General features: G+C 43.6%; 1 protein-coding gene across 1 annotated transcript in view; it reads right to left on the bottom strand.

Moving 5' to 3' along the window:
* LOC109894191 (catenin alpha-2) overlaps positions 1 to 20981 on the bottom strand; it is a 690086-nt gene that overhangs the window by 131500 nt on the left and 537605 nt on the right. The window contains 1 exon segment of the mRNA XM_020487470.2: positions 14212 to 14364. Within this exon segment, the coding sequence (XP_020343059.1) occupies positions 14212 to 14364 (153 nt within the window).

The following is a 20981-nucleotide window of genomic DNA, read 5'->3' as shown; positions in this document are numbered from 1 at the left end:
AGAGATGACGGCCTCCAGTCCGGTCCCTCCAGAGTCGCCCTCCAGTCCGGACCCTCCAGCGATGCCCTCCAGTCTGGAGCCTCCAGCGTCAACCTCCAGACTGGAGCCTCCAGAGGCGCCCTTCAGTCCGGAGCCTCCAGAGGCGCCCTTCAGTCCGGAGCTACCAGCGATGCTCTCCAGTCCGGAGCCTCCAGAGGCGCCCTCCAGTCCGGAGCCTCCAGAGACGACGGCCTCCAGTCCGGAGCCTACAGAGACGACGGCCTCCAGTCCCGAGCCTCCAGTGATGACGGTCGTCCAGTCCGGGGCCTCCAGCGACGACGGTCGTCCAGTCCGGGGCCTCCAGCGATGACGGCCTCCAGTCTGAAGCCTCCAGCAACGACGGCCTCCAGTCCGGAGCCTCCAGCGACGACAGCCTCCAGTCTGAAGCCTCCAGCAACGACGGTCGCCAGTCCGGAGCTTCCAGCGATGCTCTCCAGTCCGGAGCCTCCAGAAGCGCCCTCCAGTCCGGAGCCTCCAGAGATGACGGCCTCCAGTCCGGAGCCTACAAAGACGACGGCCTCCAGTCCTGAGCCTCCAGTGATGACGGTCGTCCAGTCCGGGGCCTCCAGCGACGATGGTCGTCCAGTCCGGGGCCTCCAGCGATGACGGTCGCCCAGTCCGGGCCTCCAGAGACGACGGTGACCCAGTCACCGGGACCTCCAGAGACGGGGCAGAACTGAAAAAACTTGTGCGAGCAAGGAGGCCTACAAACCTGACTCAGTTACACCAGCTCTGTTAGCAGGAATGGGTCAAAATTCACCCAGGGTCAAACATTTCGGGTAGCCTTCCACAAGCGTCCCACAATAAGTTGGGTGAACTTTGACCCATTCCTCCTGACAGAGCTGGTGTAACCGAGTCAGGTTTGTAGGCCTCCTTGCTCGCACAAGTTTTTTCAGTTCTGCCCAAAAATGTTCTATAGGATTGAAGACAGGGCTTTGTGATGACCACTCCAATACCTTGACTTTGTTGTCCTTAAGCCATTTTGCCACAACTTTGGAAGTATGCTTGGGGTCATTGTCCATTTGGAAGACCCATTTGCGACCAAGCTTTAACTGATGTCTTGAGATGTTGCTTCAATATATCCACATCATTTTTCCGCCTCATGATGCCATCTATTTTGTGAAGTGCACTATACCCTCCTGCAGCAAAGTACCTACGCAACATGATGCTGCCACCCCCGTGCTTCACGGGTTGGGATGGTATTCTTCGGCTTGCAAGCCACCCTCTTTTTCCACCAAAGATAATGACAGTCGTTATGGCCAAACAGTTCTATTTTTGTTTCACCAGACCAGAGGACATTTCTCCAAAAGTACGATCTTTGTCCCCATGTGCAGTTGCAAACCGTAGTCTGGCTTTTTTTGATTTTCCCATGATGCCAAGCAAAGAGGCACTGAGTTTGAAGGTAGGCCTTGAAACACATCCACAGGTACACCTGCAATTGACTCAAATTATGTCTATTTGCCTATCAGAAGCTGGTATAGTGGTACAGTCAACTTAGTTTATGTAAGCGTCTGACCCACTGGAATTGTGATACAGTGAATTATAAGTGAAATAACCTGTCTGTAAACAATTGTTGAAAAAAATTACTTGTGCCATGCACAAAGTAGATGTCCTAAATGACTTGACAAAACTATAGTTTACAAGAAATTTGTGGAGTGGTTGAAAAACGAGTTTTAATGACTCCAACCTAAGTGTATGTAAACTTCCAACTTCAACTGTATATATATATATTTTTTGTCGGTCCAATTCTTTTCTGTTTCTATGGTGGCCTGTCCTAATATTTTTTTGTGATTCTAGACCTAAAATCTCAGAGGAAATCTATCTATCATCGGTTACAAAATAAGACATTTTCCCTTTCGTGCAAGCTCTCTGGGGTCTAAGTGCTTTCCTCATTCATCCATCCCTCCCTTGCGCCCTGGTCCGCGGTTGGTCAATTAATTTTAATAGACAAAGGGATAAAGAGGAAATTGAACATTATACCACATATTACACAGAGAGGTATCAGGGTCTTTCTAAAACGCACAATCACTGCTGATATTATTTCTCCCTTAGTATGTTTCCTATTATCCAGCATCTATCTCCTCACAGTGATTGTCTTTTGTAGTGTCAGCGTAAACCCAGATGACTGAGGTGTAGAATTAAGATGCAGTGTGTGTGTGTGTGTGTGTAATATTGAGTCTGTCAGAGAGTGATTTGAGGGATTGATCTGATGCGAGAGGCAGATGTCATTGGGGATGCCTGCCGCTGTAGTCATGTGTGTGCAGTCTAGCGTGTGTGCTACGGTGTAGGTGTATATATGGTCCTGTATGACTGTGTGCGCCTGTGTGTGTGTGTATGACAGTTAGGGGAGACAGAGGGCCCCCTCTTTTCCATCCTTCACTGGGCCATGATGAAATGGAGATAGACTTTAATTTGAGTTTTATGGCAAGCTGGAGCAGAAGGCGAGGGTGGAGAACAGGCACTTGGGGGGGCCTCCAGAGGCATTAGCATTGTGTCTCCTATTTACTTCCCCGTTTCAGAGCCGGGGCTCGACAAACCCGGGTTCAAATAGTATTCAAAACATTTCAGACATGTTATCTATGCTCAATTGGCAAACCCCGAACCCCACCCATCGTGCACTTACGGCAGGCTTGAGCAAACGCTCCAAAGGCTTTGGGAGGTTTCAAATGTTTTTTGAACCCTGGTGTGGCTGCTGCTTCCTGTCACTAACGTATGAACATTAACTGGGCCATGTCAGCAACACGGTGGAACATGTGTGCATCCCGCCATCGTCAATCACTGGGAATAAGAACAGGATGAGATCGACAGATAGGCCTGGGAAACATTGTAAGCATAGAAATAGAATTAACGGCAGTCTACCCATCATGGTACATTGAGTTGAATGCGAATGTCCCCTCTCGAGAAATTATATACCTATGCATGTAGCCATCAGACATTGTATGTGGCGCTGTCACTGTGTGTCTGCTTCGCTACACAAACCAATTTCCGTTGGTGTCTGGTCGCAATATTTGGTTTACGTCCTGTCTCGTTTTTTTTTGGGGGGGGGGTGAAACATAAGGACCCACGTTGAGTTTCTGATGTCCTTGAGTCATATGAAGCGACAATTGTGTTATGTACTTTGAGTATGAGCTCTGACTACTCAACCAGCCTCTTCACATGAGTTCTGGTCTGAGTCCCAAATGAAACCCTATTATTATTATTATTATTATGGGCAATGGTCAAAAGTAGTGCACTATAAAGTGAATATGATGCCATTTGAGACACAGCCTGAGAATGATGTTTCATCCCAAACACACTATGATCCATCACTGATGAGATTAAACAAATGGCTTTTGAAAGCCTTGACAGCCATTAGGAGAAAATGTAACATGTCTAGACATGGGTACTGCACACCGCAAGACCACACCAACCCCATCTTGAAAGCACAAGCAACTATACATTAATCAGACCCTTTGTTGTACTTAATCTCGTATAATCCACTTAGTGTCATATCGGCAAAACATGACAGGAATTCGGCGTGCATTCGTTGCAGACGCGTTTCCACACTAAAATATCCTTTAGAGGAGAGGTGTCAACTGGAGGTGATATTGCTAGCTGGGACTCTTTCCATCCCATCCTCTCTCTTCCTCCCTCCCTCTGACCCCTCCCTCTCTGTCTCCATCCCAATACTCTTCCCATCCCATCCTCTCTCTTCCTCCCTCCCTCTGACCCCTCCCTCTCTGTCTCCATCCCAATACTCTTCCCATCCCATCCTTTCTCTTCCTCCCTCTCTCTGACCCCTCCATCTCTTTCTCCATCCCAAACCTCTCTCCCTCCCGACCTCTGTCTACCTCTCTCCCTCTGCCCATTCTCTCTCTTTCTCTATCCCTCCCTCCCGCTGCCCTCTCTCTTGTCCCTGCTGGTCCACAGGGACCTGGGTAGGACATAATGGGCTTAGCAGCAGTTTACTGTATTCTACACTGGAGATGAAAAGGCTAATTCCGCGGGCCGGCCTTTCAATTTGGGACTAATCGTTCTTTACATCTCAAAACCCTGTGGCAATGCAACACTGGAACAGGCCCGGGTGGTTTGGGTTCCCTTAATTGTTTTAGATATCTAGGGAAAGGATACTAGTAGACTATAAATAGGTCGACATTCCTCTTCTTCATATTAATCAAATTCATTAAGAACGCCTCAAGTAATGAAGACCAAACTTTCCTAAAATATACATCAATTAGCTGTGTTTGTTCCCGCATTAAGGTCGCCATTATACTTTTCTAAGAGTCATGTAATAATGACAGATTTCTCCTTATAGATGAATCAATGTTAGGTGTGTTTGTTCCAGCATTGAGGCTATCATTATCCAGTTGACCTTGCGTAATGAAAGTATTCCCTGCCACTTAAAAGACCTCCTCCCACACACGGGGACTATAGGAATGCACAGTTCACATCAGCGACAGAGCAAAAATAACATGTCTGACTTAGACAGGTTCTATCGCTCCAGGCTAAACAAATGGACGTGAATGCCTGGGGACTGTCTGAAGAAGTGGTGGTTTTCAAACGGACATATTGAAGACTGGGATCGCTCTATAACTCTGGATTCTGCTAACTTTCCCAAATTCTCTTCATTTTACTACTTATTCCCTCCTGATGCCGGGAACCTTTCAACCGGGATTACAGGAAACCTTGGGATTTTTTTGGGAATGTCAGTCAGTCGGTGTTGCTGAGAGCCACCAAGGCTATGGCTGTTCCAGTCCCAATCCCAGTTGCAGCGATTTCCACCCCAGCTGCGACATATTAGCTGTAGCCTGCGGCTTTATTGATCTGATTGCCCTACATCACAGTTAAATCACCTTAAACCTCCTATTAATCCACAGCTGTCACCTATGATTGCTGAGCACGGGAGTTTTCTGACACCGTGGATCTAGTTTGTGTTTTGAGATATATCTATCCCCCTGTAGGGTCGTAGGGTCAGTATCAGGCGACCGCAGGTCATCTGGAATACAGGTGTGACCGGTGGCGAGACGCCAATCTGATAGAGTTCCTTTTCTGAAGACTAATTCTTTTAACCTCGGAGCAGATCAAACACATCTTAAAATAGCATCTTTAGCGAGGGAGGGGGATGGGTGTTGATGTATCTCTTTCTCAATCCCTCCAAAAGCTGTCTGCGGCTTCCCATCTCCTGCACCCAGATTTCCTCTGAGGCCCATAACTCCTGAGCGGAGCAGGGATGAACCATTTGCCCAAAGGTCTGGGTCATCACAGCCATCCATCTGGCCCCCCCCCCCCCCCCCCCCCCCCCCCCCCACGGCAGCTTAATGCACTCCGCACCCCGGGATAATATTTACTGCCGCAGTCAGTCTCGCGACGCTCCGAAGGCCGATCCGATATTGGTTACATTCAACTCCCATATCGATTCTGCATAATCATTGAACCTTTTTTTTCTTCCTCCCTTGTCTCCGGTCTCTCTTTCCCTCCCATCCCCGAGTAAGGTCACTGCTTTAAATCTAAAGGACGGCGAGTTAATGAACTGATGCAGCAGAAATTAAAACAGCGTTTCAAGTCCTCTTGCGAAAGGGTGGCAATATTTCAACAGTGCACGGAGAATGGCACTTAACTGCTACTTTGAAATTGTAAATGGGAACAGTGTTGGTGGCATTGGTAGGTCTTATTACTGCTGATTACATAGAAAATGGACAGGGGAGATGTCCGCTTCCATGTACTTGTAAGATTACAGGTTACAGTCTATTAGCCTTTGACTGCTTTTGGTTTAGTCCAGGTTATAGTATAAAGAGAAACACCAATGAACAACATGGTGTAACGCTTGTCGTCTGGGGAAGGAGAGAAGGACCAATGCGCAGTGTGGTAAGTGTTCATATTTTAAATATTTTAATGAACACTGAAAACAAAACAATAAACAACCAACGAACAGTCCTGTAAGGTGCAACACAAAACTAAACAGAAAATAACCACCCACAAAACACAATGGAAAACAGGCTACCTAAATATGGTTCTCAATCAAGGACAACGATTAACAGCTGCCTCTGATTGAGAACCATACCAGGCCAAACACAGACATAGAAAATCATAGACAAACTAACATAGACAACCCACCCAACTCACGCTCTGACCATACTAAAACAAAAGACAAAGCAAAGGAACTAAGGTCAGAATGTGACACATGGACAGCTGCTTTTCACTTTTCACTTGTATAGGGCAATGAAATCCATTTAAGACACGATTCTTAAAGGTCGGACTAGAAGTGCAGGAATAACTAAGGCTAAAAATACATAACTATTTTATGGTTTCTAAAATCCCAGCGATAGTAATCGTCTATGATAAAAATCGAATGTAAAAAAATGTAACTAGGCAGTGCCTTCCAACTTTATTAAAATCAAATCTTTTAAACAATAAACAATGCATTATTAATAGGAGCTAGCGTTCAAATATTAAGAAACAGAGAAACTAAATTAAGAGTAGGGGCGAAACAAATGCTCTTCAAAGCAGATAGTTAAGGGACAAAAGCACTACAAAGGGGTGCAATGTTATCATGGGACGTCGTACTACAAATAAACCACAGATGAAACCAGGGACCATTGAAACATTCTATTAATGAGGACAGGCAGGGGAACAAGACAGAGAGAGAGAGCGAGAGAGAGAGAGAGAGAGAGAGAGAGAGAAAGTGAGAGAGAGAGAGAGAGAGAGGGGGGGGGGGGGGTAGAACTGGTGAAGCAAATGTCGCTGCTTTGAAATGGTAGTCAAGAGGAGAAGAAAATGGGGGAAGGAGGTGAAAAAAGGGAATATGGGGTGGAAGAGGGGGTAAGAGAAGGGTCATGACTGCATGTGGTCCAAGAAGGGAGGCTAGGGGTCAAGTTCAGGGGACACAAGGCCAGAGAAAGGGGTTTGTCTCAGGATTTTAACCGCCATAAGTCCTTTTTAACCGGTAAGCACGGAATGTTAGCTTTAAACAGGTAGCTCTATTGTATCGTGTTGTGGATCATTTGTGAGGGAAAAACCCTAACCTATCTCATACACCTTATCTGAACGATTCAGACTGGAAAGGAGGGGACCGTGCACTAACACTGACCTTGACCCATTGTGAAAAAATAGGTGAAAGAAAAATAGCAACGCATACTAGAATTCTTTCAGACAGACAAAAGGAGTACAGAGGCAGGCACTGATTGGTTAGTATAGAGTTGAGAGAGAAGAGGGCAGAGGTAGCCATCTTCAGAAGGTCCTGCACAGAAACACAAAGGAAAAAGGCCCTAAGGATGGGACCATAATGAGTCACTCTCCAGAGTGGCCTCCTGCCAACATCGAGCCAAGGTCAGGGACGGGACCTTGCTTTAACATTGGAATAGTGATGGACTGCAACGTCCTTGTGATGTCCAATGGGGGTAACGACCAAGCTAATATACTACCGCCTCACAATAATAATAAAATAAATGTTTCCCCCAGAACAGAAGACGGGAGGCAATTTGATAGCCGGGACTAAATAATGTTCATCCTGTGTTTCAGTTAATGAGAGCGTGTCAGGGTTTTGGTCAGCGCTAATATAATGGAGACTGAGAGCCTTTATTGTTTAATGAGGGAGAGATAATTAAGAGGGTATCAGCTATAGTGGAGGAGAAGGAGAGAAGGAGAAGGGGAGGGAGGGAGGGAATAGCGGCGGCTTTGGTCTTTGAAGACGGACGAGGCTCTCCTCGTTGGAAGTCTTTCTGGGATGGCGGGTCAGGGAGAGGTACGACTCATTACGGGAGTGTTGGGATTTGATGAGAGCTCTGTAGCCACATAATTAGCAGGCCCTAACATAGGCAGGGCAGCAGGCCAACAGGACCCTAACACAGGGAGTGTAGCTGGCCAGTGGTAGGAAAACAACTAAATTGTCATACTTGTGTAAAAGTAAAGATACCTTAATAGAAAATGACTCAAGTAAAAGTGAAAGTCAAAAGTAACTGGAATTGCTCAAATATACTTTAGTATCAAAAGTAAAAGTAAAAGTACACATAATTTCAAATTCCTTATATTAAGCAAACCAGACGGCACAATTTTCTTGGTTTTTTCTATTGACGGATAGCCAGGGGCACACTACAACACTCAGACATAATTTACAAACGAAGCATTTGTGTTTAGTGAGTCCGCCAGGTCAGTAGGGATGACCAGGGATGTTCTCTTGATAAGTGTGTGAATTGGACCATTTTCCTGTCAAAATGTAACGAGTACTTTTTGGTGTCATGGAAAATGTTTGGAGTTAAAAGTACATTGTTTTCTTTCGGAATGTAGTGAAGTAAATGTAAAATTTGCCCAAAAATATAAAGAGTAAAGTAAAGTACAGACACCCACAAAAAACTACTAAAAGTAGTACTTTAAAGTATTTTTACTTAAGTACTTTACACCAATCTAGCTGGCCAACAGAACCCTAACACTGGATGTCTCTAATAGTTTCTCTCTTTTTTTTCTTTCTCTATATGTGTCAATCTTTCTCTGTCACTGTCAATCTCACTATCCCTCTCTCTCTCCTTCTCTCCCCGTCTCTCCCTATGAATAAGCGCCTACTATGGTTGAGGTTGGGCAACTGGCAGTACAACATCACAATGATGAGAAGTGTAGCTAAAGCTTGTCATACGCCGTATATCCCAAACCCCAGCCACAGCCAGTTAGGTCCTATTCCTTGGCCAACTCACGGAGTAACATTTCCCGCCTGCCAAAAAGCTGTCCCATTCCATAATATTAAGACCAGAAAGTTTAAATAAAGAGGCTGATGGGGGTTGGGGGGGGGGGGGGTGTTGATGGCGAACCAGAGAGAGCGAGTGTGTTCCTGACTCCAAAAGCCCCAATCCAATTTGGCCTAATTAAGTCCATACAAAAGTTCATCATAAATATTTTCCTTTCTACAGCGCCCGAGGTCTATTGCATTATATTCACTATGTCTTCTTTTTCCCTTTGTTCTCCGGTCGTCTCCTGTCTCAGCCAATCAAATGATGTTGTTGGTAATTAGTGGCATGGGGGAGAGGCATGGGGGGCATGGGGGGCATGGGGGAGAGGTTGAACTTGGGACTGTGCAAGGTGATCAGAGGGCCCGGGGTTAGGGGGGAGAGGGGAAACTTGGGGCCCAAGACAGACAAGATCAAATAGAGACACAATAGGCTTGACGAAGGGCAGATCCAGCATGGCAACAACCCGTTTGATACTGAACACTGATCAACGTTGACCTCTGTGAGTTAAAGAGGGAGGGAGCAACCCGGCTAATAGCTTACACGCATGCCTGTCCTTTCTTCAGTAGGATCTAACAGCATTGGCGTCATGTAGTGATGACAAAGATGATGACAAATGACAACGACGGCAAATGACAATGACTTTTGATAACACACAACTTTATTAGGGAAAATGGATGCCTGGGAAATTTCTGCCAGGTATGTACATCAACTATGGATAGCAGCTTCTGACGAGATCACAGAGACACAGCGATGAATACATTAGATCTAATTAAATCACGCCGACACACAGCCATCTATTTGAACATAACCTACTTCCATCACCATACGGTGCTATCAAATACGTCTAAAGCCAGCTGTGCACTACAGGATTTTGGCCCCCGATTTAGCTGTCCCAGACAAGTTTTTGAGATCGGCGACAAAAAAAAACCCATGTCGTCGTATACTCGGGGGCACGTGGCCTTGACTGACACTCGTTTAATGTGAGCAGGTCAGAGACACAATCTGAGGGCTACCGATCTCGTGACAGAGCAGTCCCAGGCCTCCCGATGTTTCCAAACGTTGGATTTTATCGGCACAAGATCTGCAATGCTCTTGTGGCGTTAATGTACAACGACAGGTTTCGAGAACGGTGATCAGCAATAGCCAATGAGAGCTCGCCAGAGGAAGAAGCCAGTGAGATGATGACGTTGTTCAGCATCACCCAGAATGTGTCGACTCTCAAGCAGAAGCGATGACTACAACTACTAGTATGCGTTTGTACATTAACAAAAGCCAAAGTGTCAAATTGTTACAGCTCTGAAGTTCACAGGAAATGTCACTCAATTCAAAATGGCGGCTAGACATTTCAACTCTGTATGGCAAGTGTGAATGTCTGACTGACTGAGGCTGCTTTGAGCCACATCTCATTGTAGCTATGTTAAATCTAATCGCATCATCACATCATTGCTTTCGCCAAAGACAGCGTGGTATCGACAATCCTCACGACCAAGAAGAAGAATCTTGGTGTGTGTGACCCCCCCCCCCCCCCCCACCCCCCAGTCTGTGCCACATCGTTCAGTGTGTGCACCACTATGTTGGCAACACAAACAAAAAAACTACAGGAAAGATGGTTGTTTAACGTGAGAGGGTCAGCAATTTTAGGATTTTGAAAGTTGTGTAGTGTGCACAGCTTAAGTGCGTATATGAACATACCTTCATTTAAACTAATAACACCACATGCCATTGCCCATTCATCCATGTGTATAATGCACACTTAGAACATACTGTGCCATCCAACAGAAGGGAAATGTGTATATAAACACTGTCATTAAACTAATATGGTGTGTGCGATTGCGATCCATTTATTTGTACATGATGTGCAGTACTTTCAGACACAGTGCTATCAAATGCGACTAAATACACTTGACGGAACCTACGGCGAACTAACATGTTAAGCCATCCATCTGTATGGACATAATGTGTGTGTGTGTGTGTGTGTGTGTGTGTGTGTGTGTTGGGTCAAATGCTGGCAAAGACTACATCCCAGGACTCCATAAATCACGCTTCATTAAAAAAATCCATGAACCCCATGACACATACTGTAGGTGGTACGTATCTTTAACATCCCTGTATGTGTGAGTGCGTATTTTTTGGACTCTTTATTTAACTAGAAAAGTCAGTTAAGAAGAAATTCATATTTTCAATGATGGCCTAGGAACAGTGGGTTAACTGCCTTGTTCAGCGGCAGAACGACAAGATTTTCTACCTTGGCAGCTCAGGGATTTGAGCTCGCAACCTTTCGGTTATAAGTCCAACGCTTTATCCACTAGGCTGACTGGTGTTTCGAAGCTAAATGCCCTTCTAATAGCCCTTCATTTCGGCTCCACTACAGCAACCGCAAATCATTTAATAACCTTCACTCCTCCTTCCTCTTCATTGTCTGGGAAGGAGCCATTGATATGTCATGTACTAGTAGAAGGCCAATGAATGTGCGTGTGTGTGTGCGTGTGTGCGTGTGTGTGTGTGTGTGTGTGTGTGTGTGTGCGTGTGTGTGTGTGTGTGTATGTGCAAGTCTTTAAGGAAGGGGACCAAGCTCAGATGAAAACAAACAGGTTATACAACCACATTATCATGTTAATAAGGCTATCTGAGTCCCAAACGGCACCCTATTCCCTTCACAGAGGGTGCCATTTAGGATACAGATTTCAGTTTCTCTCCCCAACTGCCCTGAGTTGATAAAAACACTTGAAGCAGGATCAACTAACGGGAAAAGTTTCTGTTCGTAAAAATTATATAATAATATTCACTGTATAATGGGATGACCTTGAATGTTGCCTGCCTCTATCAAAGAGCTCCACTTGCATTCAGTTTCAATAATTTCTGTATTCCTCTATTACATTACACCGAGCATAGAGGGAACATCATGTAAACTCAAGCCCAAATTGAACTGAACATTTCTCGGAAGAGAAGGAGTTGTGGAGTGCTCGAACCCTCAGAGAGAGAGAGAGCGAGAGAGACTAAGACAGAGAAAGAGGGAACTCAACCTCAGGGGGGGGGGTGAATGATTCATTTTTTTTATTGGGATCTACTTTAGCTGATGCCAATGGTGACCGACAGCTAGTCTTTCTGGGGTCCGACACACAACAAAAAGACATTGCAGACAAAAAAAAACTATTTACATACATTTTCAAACATTAATATAAACATTACAACTAGGTCAGATTGGGGAGAGGCGTTGAGTTGTGAGGTGTTTTATTAGTTGTTTTTTTTTTGCTATTTTCTTGAGTAACTTGATATGTGATCATGGCTCTGTGCGTTGTCTTGAATTCGCTCTGGATTTGGGGACTGTGAAGAGACCCCTGGTGGCATGTCTGTTGGGTAAGTATGTCTGGCAGAGCTATATGTAAGTTGATTATACAGACAATTTGGAAATGTAAACATAATCATTTTTCTCACCAAAAAAAGTATTGACGCAGTTAATCTAGTCAACCCTCAACCAGGAAAGACTGGCATGCATGTTGGTGATGTTAGTTCTGTATGTGTTTTGAGCCAGCTAAAGCTTTGCTAGGTCTTTTGCACTTGACCACAATACTGGACAGTAATCAAGATGGGACCAGGGCCTGAACAACTAGTACAGTTGATTTGTTTTGTGTCAAAAACACAGAACATCTTTTTATAACAGATCTACCCACTTTAAAAAAAACATTTTAGTCATTTAGCAGATGCTCTTATCCAGAATGATTTACAGTATGAGTGAGTGCATACATTTCATTTTTTATACTGGTCCCCCGTGGGAACCCAAAACCCTGGCATTGCAAGCACCATGCTCTACTAACTGAGCTACACCGGACCCCTCCCCAGCTTCACACCAACTTTTTCAATATGACTTGAACATGATAATTGACCATACAATGTTAGCTTCTTCAACTCCAGTTGAGCTTTATGTCTTTGAAAATGTTTTGAACCAAATACAATGCTTTTACTTTTAGTTGTATTTAAGACCAGTTTATTATAAACACCCATTCTGATACTGACTGTAACTCCTCATTTAGAATGTCAGTGAGCTCACTGGCTTTGGGTACTGACATGTAGAGTGTGGAATCATCTGCATACATGGTCATTCTAGCTTTGTGTAAAACCAGTGGCAAATCATTTGTAAAAATAGAGAAGAGTAACAGCCCAAGGCAACTGCCTTGAGGGACACCGCACTGTTCATATCTGATGTTAGAGAAGCTTCCATTGAATAACACTCTCTGGGTTCTATTGGCTAAGGTTGCACTTAAATCTAACCACACAGCTCCAACAACCATCTTATTATCCATATCTTTTAACCAATCATCTGTCATCTGAGTCAATGTAGTACAAGTTGAGTGCCCTTATCTAAATGCATGCTGGAAGTCAGTAGTTAACTTGTTCTCTGAAAAATACCATTGTATTTGGTCAAACCCGATTCTCTCCTTCAGTTTACTAAGAACACGTAGCAAATTGATTGGGCGGCTGTTAGAGCCAGCAAAGGGTGCTTTATTATTTTTAGGCAGCGGAATTACTTTAACCCTGCCAGGCAACCGTGACTCAGAATCGATCTTCACCCTCCAATCAGATGGCCCAAGACTGGGTATCTTGGCCTAGCTTTGATGACTGGCTATTTTGAGACAGACCAGAACCGAGTGCACTTTGCCTGGCTGTCCGAAAGTGGTTCCGTCCCAAATGGCACCCTATTCCCTACATAGTCCACAGCTTTTGACCAGGTCCCATAGGGTTACACACATATATATAGTGCACTACATAGGGAATAGGTTGCCATTTGGGAAGCACACATGAGCTGTCTGGCAGCCAGATACTCTTTGATCTAGACATAATAGAGAGTGCATAAAATGTATGTGTCTATGTGAAAGTCGTGAGTAATAGCACTTATGTGTGTTGTGTGACCATGATACATCAAACAAAGGTGTCTGTTCCTTACTAGATCAAGGCTGCATCAAGCTGTGCCTGGGGCCGGGCTAGTGCTAGTGCTGCTGACCCCGGAAAACATATGTTCCTGGAGTCAGTGGTTCGAACCCTCATTCCGCCACCCAGTTTCTCTGCTATATCCAACAGATCTCTCCTTAAGCTGTTGATGAAACTTGAAAACCCCTTTTAAAAGGTATATGAAGACTGCACCCCATATGTCTGCTTATAGCTCTCTTATTGAATGTCATGATAGATAGGCTTTCGACTGGTAATGTATGCATAGTTATGCAAAAATAATTATCTTCTGAGTGTGACATTTTGAACGCTGACAAACAAAAATAACTGACTAACAAACTTTTCATTTTGATCTACAGACGCTAGGTGGAAGCTTCCTTGACATTTTCCTGCCCTCTCTTGTACTGCCTGGGAATGCATTATTGACCTCCTACACCGCCACATGGTGTCTCAGATAAGCACATCACGACTCTGCAGTACAAGGGGAAATGAGACTGGGGGGACCAGGGGGGAGGGGGAAATTGTGACTTGCCTCGACCAGCTTGTTGGCGTGCTCCCGGAACACCTGCGCATACTCCTTGACCTCCTTCTCGTTGCCACTCTTGGCCGCCTCGATGAGCACCAGCAGCGGCACGTTGGTCTCCAGGAACGAGTCAGAGATGTGGTCCATCACCGCCTTCCTCAACTGGAGAGAGAGGGACAGAGACAAATTGTGTTTGACTTTGTGTTTACTAAGTGTTTTAACTTTCCATGCCAATGAAGTAAAACATATTATTGAATTGAGAGCGGGGGGCGGAGAGAGAGAGAGAGAGGGAAGAGGGAGGGGAGACAGAGCGAGGGGAGAGAGACAGGGAGAGAGAGACAGGGAGAGAGAGAGAGAGAGAGAGAGAGGGAAGAGGGAGGGGAGACAGAGTGAGGGGAGAGAGACAGGGAGAGAGAAACAGGGTGAGAGAGAGAGAGAGAGAGAGAGAGAGAAGAGGGAGGGGAGACAGAGCGAGGGGAGAGAGACAGGGAGAGAGAGACAGGGAGAGAGAGACAGGGAGAGCGGGGAGATGAGGAAATGGAAATAGAGGATCAGCAGCAGGAGGTCATAAAATAGTAAAATGGGTGCCCGCGAGGTGTCATTTTCCCCATGAGACCTTTCACGAGGCCAGTACTTTGCGACTTATATATTTGTTTATGGAATCATTTTGCAAAACTGTCAAGGAACACAGCCTTTTTCCCTGCTAAATGGACACTGATTGTATTCACAGTCTCTTCATATCGGACAGTGTAACAGACTAGTGGGAATAGAGTCAGTACAATGACAGTAGACAGGTGCTTTATCTTACTAAGAGAAGGAGTTGAGCATATGGACCCTTGGAGACTAACAGAGGCAAGCAAGCACGCAAACACACACACACACATACACACACACACACACACACACACACACACACACACACACACACACACACACCCACCCACACACACACACACACCCACACAAACACTCCCATCCAGTCAAATGTCTTTGGAGTAGCGGTTCAAAGGAGTCAATTGACAAGTCTTGTGAAGTTTAATTTCACGACTATCAGACTGAAGCCATTTGAATGAATGAGCAACTACTGTGGGGACTTCACTTTAGTTTCTGATGCAATCATTCATAATTAGGCTATAAAGAAAACATTATTGCACCATGTTCCCGGTGTTAAAGAACTAAAGATTTAGAGGGGCAGCGAGGGAGATATGGGGGTGCTGAATGATTGACAAGGGCGTTTTGCTCCTAACCAGCAATAATCATCAGTCAGTCAAGCTCGTTCACACGCACGCACGCACACACACATCAGTCTGTGAAACACGCACACTTGCCCCTCCACCGACCAATTAAAATCTTAACTGCCAAGCCACAGTGGAGGGACAGTAATAATGAATTATGGTTTGTGGAGGTTTAATCCATCACACTGGTTCTTTGAGGGGAGACTAGGAGTCTGCCTCCAAAATTGATATTTTGGTACACTACTTTTGGCCGGAGCCCTATGGACCCTGTTCAAAAGTAGTGCACGACATAGGGAACAGGGATCCATTTGGGAGACATACTAGAAGCCGGCCAAGAGCTGTAGGACATGACAGGCCTACATAAGCAACTCAGCTATAGCCAAAATCTTGTGCTGGGTTCAACCGCTTGGCCTTTCAGTCTATAAGTACCCGCTAGAGAACGTTGTCGGGCGTCCTCTTTAGCATATGCATCAGATGCACATCAACTCGCAAGGTGCAGCAAACCTAAGCACCAACGCTTGATAAATAGTACATAAACAATTATAAAGGATTAATTGCAGGAGGAAATATTTGTTTGAAATATATCAATACATGTTTTTTTTTTTTTTACAACAGTTATTTGTTTCGATAGAGACAAGGATGTGTCTTGTGTAATTCTACGAAGTTCGAGAGAAAACATAGGCCTATTGCCTATTTTCCTTTCCCTTACAATAAATACAGTACAGTGTCATCCATTCATTTTCAACTTTACTTGTAGTTTCCATTAGTAATCGAGTTACAGAAATGAATCAAGTCCAGTTTCAGCTTCTCTTGACCAAGTAGAAAGGAAAAAGATTCAATTATAACCAGCCAGGTGAACAGGTGAAAGGATTTGCTGTGTTCTTAAACAAAAGCACCATTGCACGAACAATTGTAAAAGATGGATTGCATAAAAATATATAGAACGTTATAATTTAAAGTCTATCGTGTTACTCGTTTTTGTTTTAGTAGCCAGAGCAATGCTGCCACGCGTGTGGTCATTAAATCATTGACGGCACGGAAATTCTTGGAAAAAGTGAATTATGAGAGTTATTTGACAAGTAAGTGTAATAAATCAACATGTTTTACCTGCAAGTGACAATGAAGGAGGATTTGATAAAGTGATGCTCCTTTCCCTGCATCTATAAACTTCAATATGCGCCCATCTCTTCATTTACAATTTGACAACTGATAGGTCTAATATTGTCACTCATCAGATTATTGTCAATTTAATCTTGTCTATAGGCTGACTCTTATTATCTGTGAAATTCGTTTTGGTATAGTTTACGTGTAGTTTCGATGGGTCGGCTGTGCAGGCTGACTGGTTTGTTTTCCGCTTAAAAGGTTGGAAAGAGTCAAGTACATGTTTTGCATTATTCTAAAGGCCCACTGCAACACATAGCATGTTTTCATTTCCCTTACAATGCATTTGATTAGTAATAGAGTTTACTTTTACAAAGAAAAACATTAAAGAGAATGGTATCAACAACGCAAGTCGCACAGTCAAATTATTAACATGAGTGCCAATGCCGATTAATATGGATTACACAAACTCATCATGACACTATTGTTGTTCTAAATTAAATCAACCTCTTTACCCGCCTTATCATTCAGTTAGACCTAATTCAAATGTGATTGTGAAATAACTTGCACAATTATCGCCCATTCCATCCATTTGTCTTGACTTTGGTGCGAAAAGTACTTTGGTGCGAAAAGTGCAAATCAATCCCAGAACAACAGCAAAGGACCTTGTGAAGATGCTGGAGGAAACAGGTACAAAAGTATCTATATCCACAGTAAAAACGAGTCCTATATCGACATAACCTGAAAGGTCGCTCAGCTAGGAAAAAGCCACTGCTCCAAAACCGACATAAAAAACCCAGACTACGGTTTGCAACTGCACATGGGGACAAAGATCATACTTCTTGGAGAAATGTCCTCTTGTCTGATGAAACAAAAATAGAACTGTTTGGCCATAATGACCATCATTATGTTTGGAGGAAAAAGGGGGAGGCTTGCAAGTCAAGGAACAACTGTGAAGCACAGGGGTGGCAGCATCATGTTGTGGGGGTGCTTTGCTGCAGGAGGGACTGGTGCACTTCACAAAATAGATAGCATCATGAGGATAGAGAATTATGTGGATATATTGAAGCAACATCTCAAGACATCAGTCAGGAAGTTAAAGCTTGGTCGCAAATGGGTCTTCCAAATGGACAATGACCCCAAGCATACTTCCAAAGTTGTGGCAAAATGGCTTAAGGACAACAAAGTCAAGGTATTGGAGTGGTCATCACAAAGCCCTGACCTCAATCCTATAGAAAATGTGTGTGCAGAACTGAAAAAGCATGTGCGAGCAAGGAGGCCTACAAACCTGACTCAGTTACACCAGCTCTGTCAGGAGGAATGGGCCAAAATTCACCCAACTTATTGTGGGAAGCTTGTGGAAGGCTACCCGAAACGTTTGACTCAAGTTAAACAATTTAAAGGCAATGCTACCAAATACTAATTGAGTGTATGTAAACTTCTGACCCATTTGGAATGTGATGAAAGAAATAAAAGCTTAAATAAATCATTCTCTCTACTATTATTATGAAATTTCACATTATTAAAATAAAGTGGTGATCCTAACTGAATTTTTACTAGGATTAAATGTCAGGAATTGTGAAAAACTGAGTTTAAATGTATTTGGCTAAGGTGTATGTAAACTTCCGACTTCAACTGTATATACAATGTGACAGATCATGTTACACTCATTGCACACAGGTGGACTTTATTTAACTAATTGTGTGACTTCTGAAGGTAATTGGTTGCACCAAATCTTATTTAGGGGCTTCATAGCAAAGGGGGTGAATACATACAGTTGAAGGTAGGCCTTGAAATACATCCACAGGTACATCACCAATTGACTTAAATTATGTCTATTAGCCTATCTGAAGCCATCATTTTCAGGAATTTTCCAAGCTGTTTAAAGGCACAGTCATCTTAGTGTATGTAAACTTCTGACCCACTGGACTTGTGATACAATTGTTGGAAAAATTACTTGTGTCACGCACAAAGTAGATGTCCTAACCGACTTGCCAAAACTATAGTTTGTTAACAAGACATGTGTGGAGTGGTTGAAAAACTAGTTTTAATGACTACAACCTAAGTGGATGTAAACTTCTGACCCACTGGACTTGTGATACAATTGTTGGAAAAATTACTTGTGTCATGCACAAAGTAGATGTCCTAACCGACTTGCCAAAACTATAGTTTGTTAACAAGACATGTGTGGAGTGGTTGAAAAACTAGTTTTAATGACTACAACCTAAGTGGATGTAAACTTCCCACTTCAGCTGTATGCATGCACCATTTTTCAATTGTTTTTATTTTTTAGAAGTCATTTTTAAAATTTCATTTCACCAATTTGGACTATTTTGTGAATGTCCATAACATTAAATCCAAATAAAAATCCATTTAAATAACAGATTGTAATGCAACAAAATAGGAAAAACACCAAGGGGTTATGAATACTTTTGCAAGGCACTGTATGTTTTGCATTATTCTAAAGGCCAACTGTATGTTTTCGTTTTCCCTACAATACATGTGATTAGTAATATCTTACAGTAAATAAAACAGTCCCATAACAGCTTTTTTACAAAGAAAAACATACAATTCTCTTTTATCAACCCCCAAGGTGCACGGTCAAATGATTCGCTGCTGATAAATAGGCATACCACAAACTCATCATGACACTATTGTCTTTCTAAATCAAATCAACCGCTTCACCCTCCTTATCATTCAGTTAGGCCTAATTGAAATTCAATTGTGAAGTAAGGTGCACAATTATCACCCATTCATCCATTTGTCATTCATTCGGTGAGGAGATAGAGACACATTAGCGCCTGGCTTGGTGCCAACGTCCTACAGCAAATTGTCTTGGCGGATTAAGGAGTAGGTGTGAAAAAACAGGTAAAAAAAGATTTGGCGATTTCAATTTTTTGGGACAAATGAGCAGTGTAAAACACTAACAATTAGGAAAAGTCATGGAAGGAGAAGGATTTTTTGGGGGCAGATTTAAAAAAAAATACAAAATCAAACATCAGTGGCCTTCGGCCTATGGCGGGTTTTAGTGTCCCATGAGAAGATCAGATCTGGTTTCACGTTGCAATACGTTTTGCTACACTGTACCCTACAGCATACGGTCTAACACCCAGAGCTGCATACTTGTGAGTGTGTGAGTGAGTGAGCGAGCGAGCGAGTGTGTGACGAATTGTCAAAGACTCCAGCCACCCCAGACATAGACTGTTCTCTCTGCTACCGCACGGCAAGCAGTACCGGAGCGCCAAGTCTAGGTCCAAGACGCTTCTAAACAGCTTCTATCCCCCCCCAAGCCATAATCTGGAACATCTAATCAAATGGCTACCCAGACTATTTGCATTGCCCCCCGTCTTCCACGCTGCTGCTACTCTCTGTTATTATCTATGCATAGCCACTTTAATAACTCTACCTACATGTTACCTCAATTATCTGACACCGGTGCCCCCGCACAATGACTCTGTACCGGTAGCCCTTGTATATAGCCCCGCTAGTGCTATGTACTGCTGCTCTTGAATGATTTGTTATTCTTATCTCTCACTGTTTTTAGGTATTTTGTTGAAACTGCATTGTTGGTTAAGGGCTCGTAAGTAAGCATTTCACTGGAAGGTCTACACGTGTTGTATTTGGCGCATCTGACAAATAACATTCGAAAAGAGTGTTAGGAAAGAGACTTCCTTTGTAATGTAATCAATGTGCCATGTTCATTTGGGTTGCGGGGTACCTGTGCATGACATTTGGAGAGAGACGGGAGCACGCTCCTCGTTAATCATCCATCTCCCCCTGTGCTAATAATCTCATCTATGACTTTTAATGAACTCTAGCCTCCTCGTTAATAGCCTTTAATGAGAGTTTTAGATTTTTTTTTAGGACTTTCCCATTTTCAGTGTGCTATAGTCTTGAGTCTGATTGAATATATCTCATCATTTATCTGTATATACACACTACAACATATATATCATGTTGGAATAAACATACTCCGCCATTTATATCTGTATCCATAGGGGCGGTGTCCCGGACACAGAATAAGACTAACCCTGGACTGAAAATTGAGAAAATCAATAAAAAAAATGATTAAGATTAGGATTAGACTGAATCTGTGTCCAGGAAACCGCCACTTGATGTTATAATATTCATGTTCAATAGTAAATGTTAAATTAAATAGTATTGAGAAATCCCTCAAAGTGAATTTGAGGTGTTAGACTGAGACTGAAAGAAGGGATGATACAGTAGAGTAATTTTCCTCCTCTTTCTCTCCTCTCCTCTCTGCACCATCAGCATTGCAATGCCTGAACCCCACAGGACTCCCACTTAAATCTTTCAGCCATCTCTCTCTCTCTCTCTCACTCTCTCTCTCTCGCTCTCTCTCCCGCTCTCTCTCGCTCTCTCCCGCTCTCTCGCACGTCCATCTGCACTCTCTTGATCTATGTAGGCTCATCACAAGACAAC

Source organism: Oncorhynchus kisutch, linkage group LG7, assembly GCF_002021735.2.
Source record: "Oncorhynchus kisutch isolate 150728-3 linkage group LG7, Okis_V2, whole genome shotgun sequence".
Lineage (NCBI taxonomy): Eukaryota > Metazoa > Chordata > Actinopteri > Salmoniformes > Salmonidae > Oncorhynchus > Oncorhynchus kisutch.
The sequence above is the reverse complement of the archived record's forward strand: the minus strand, read 5'-3'. Positions and strand labels throughout refer to the sequence as shown.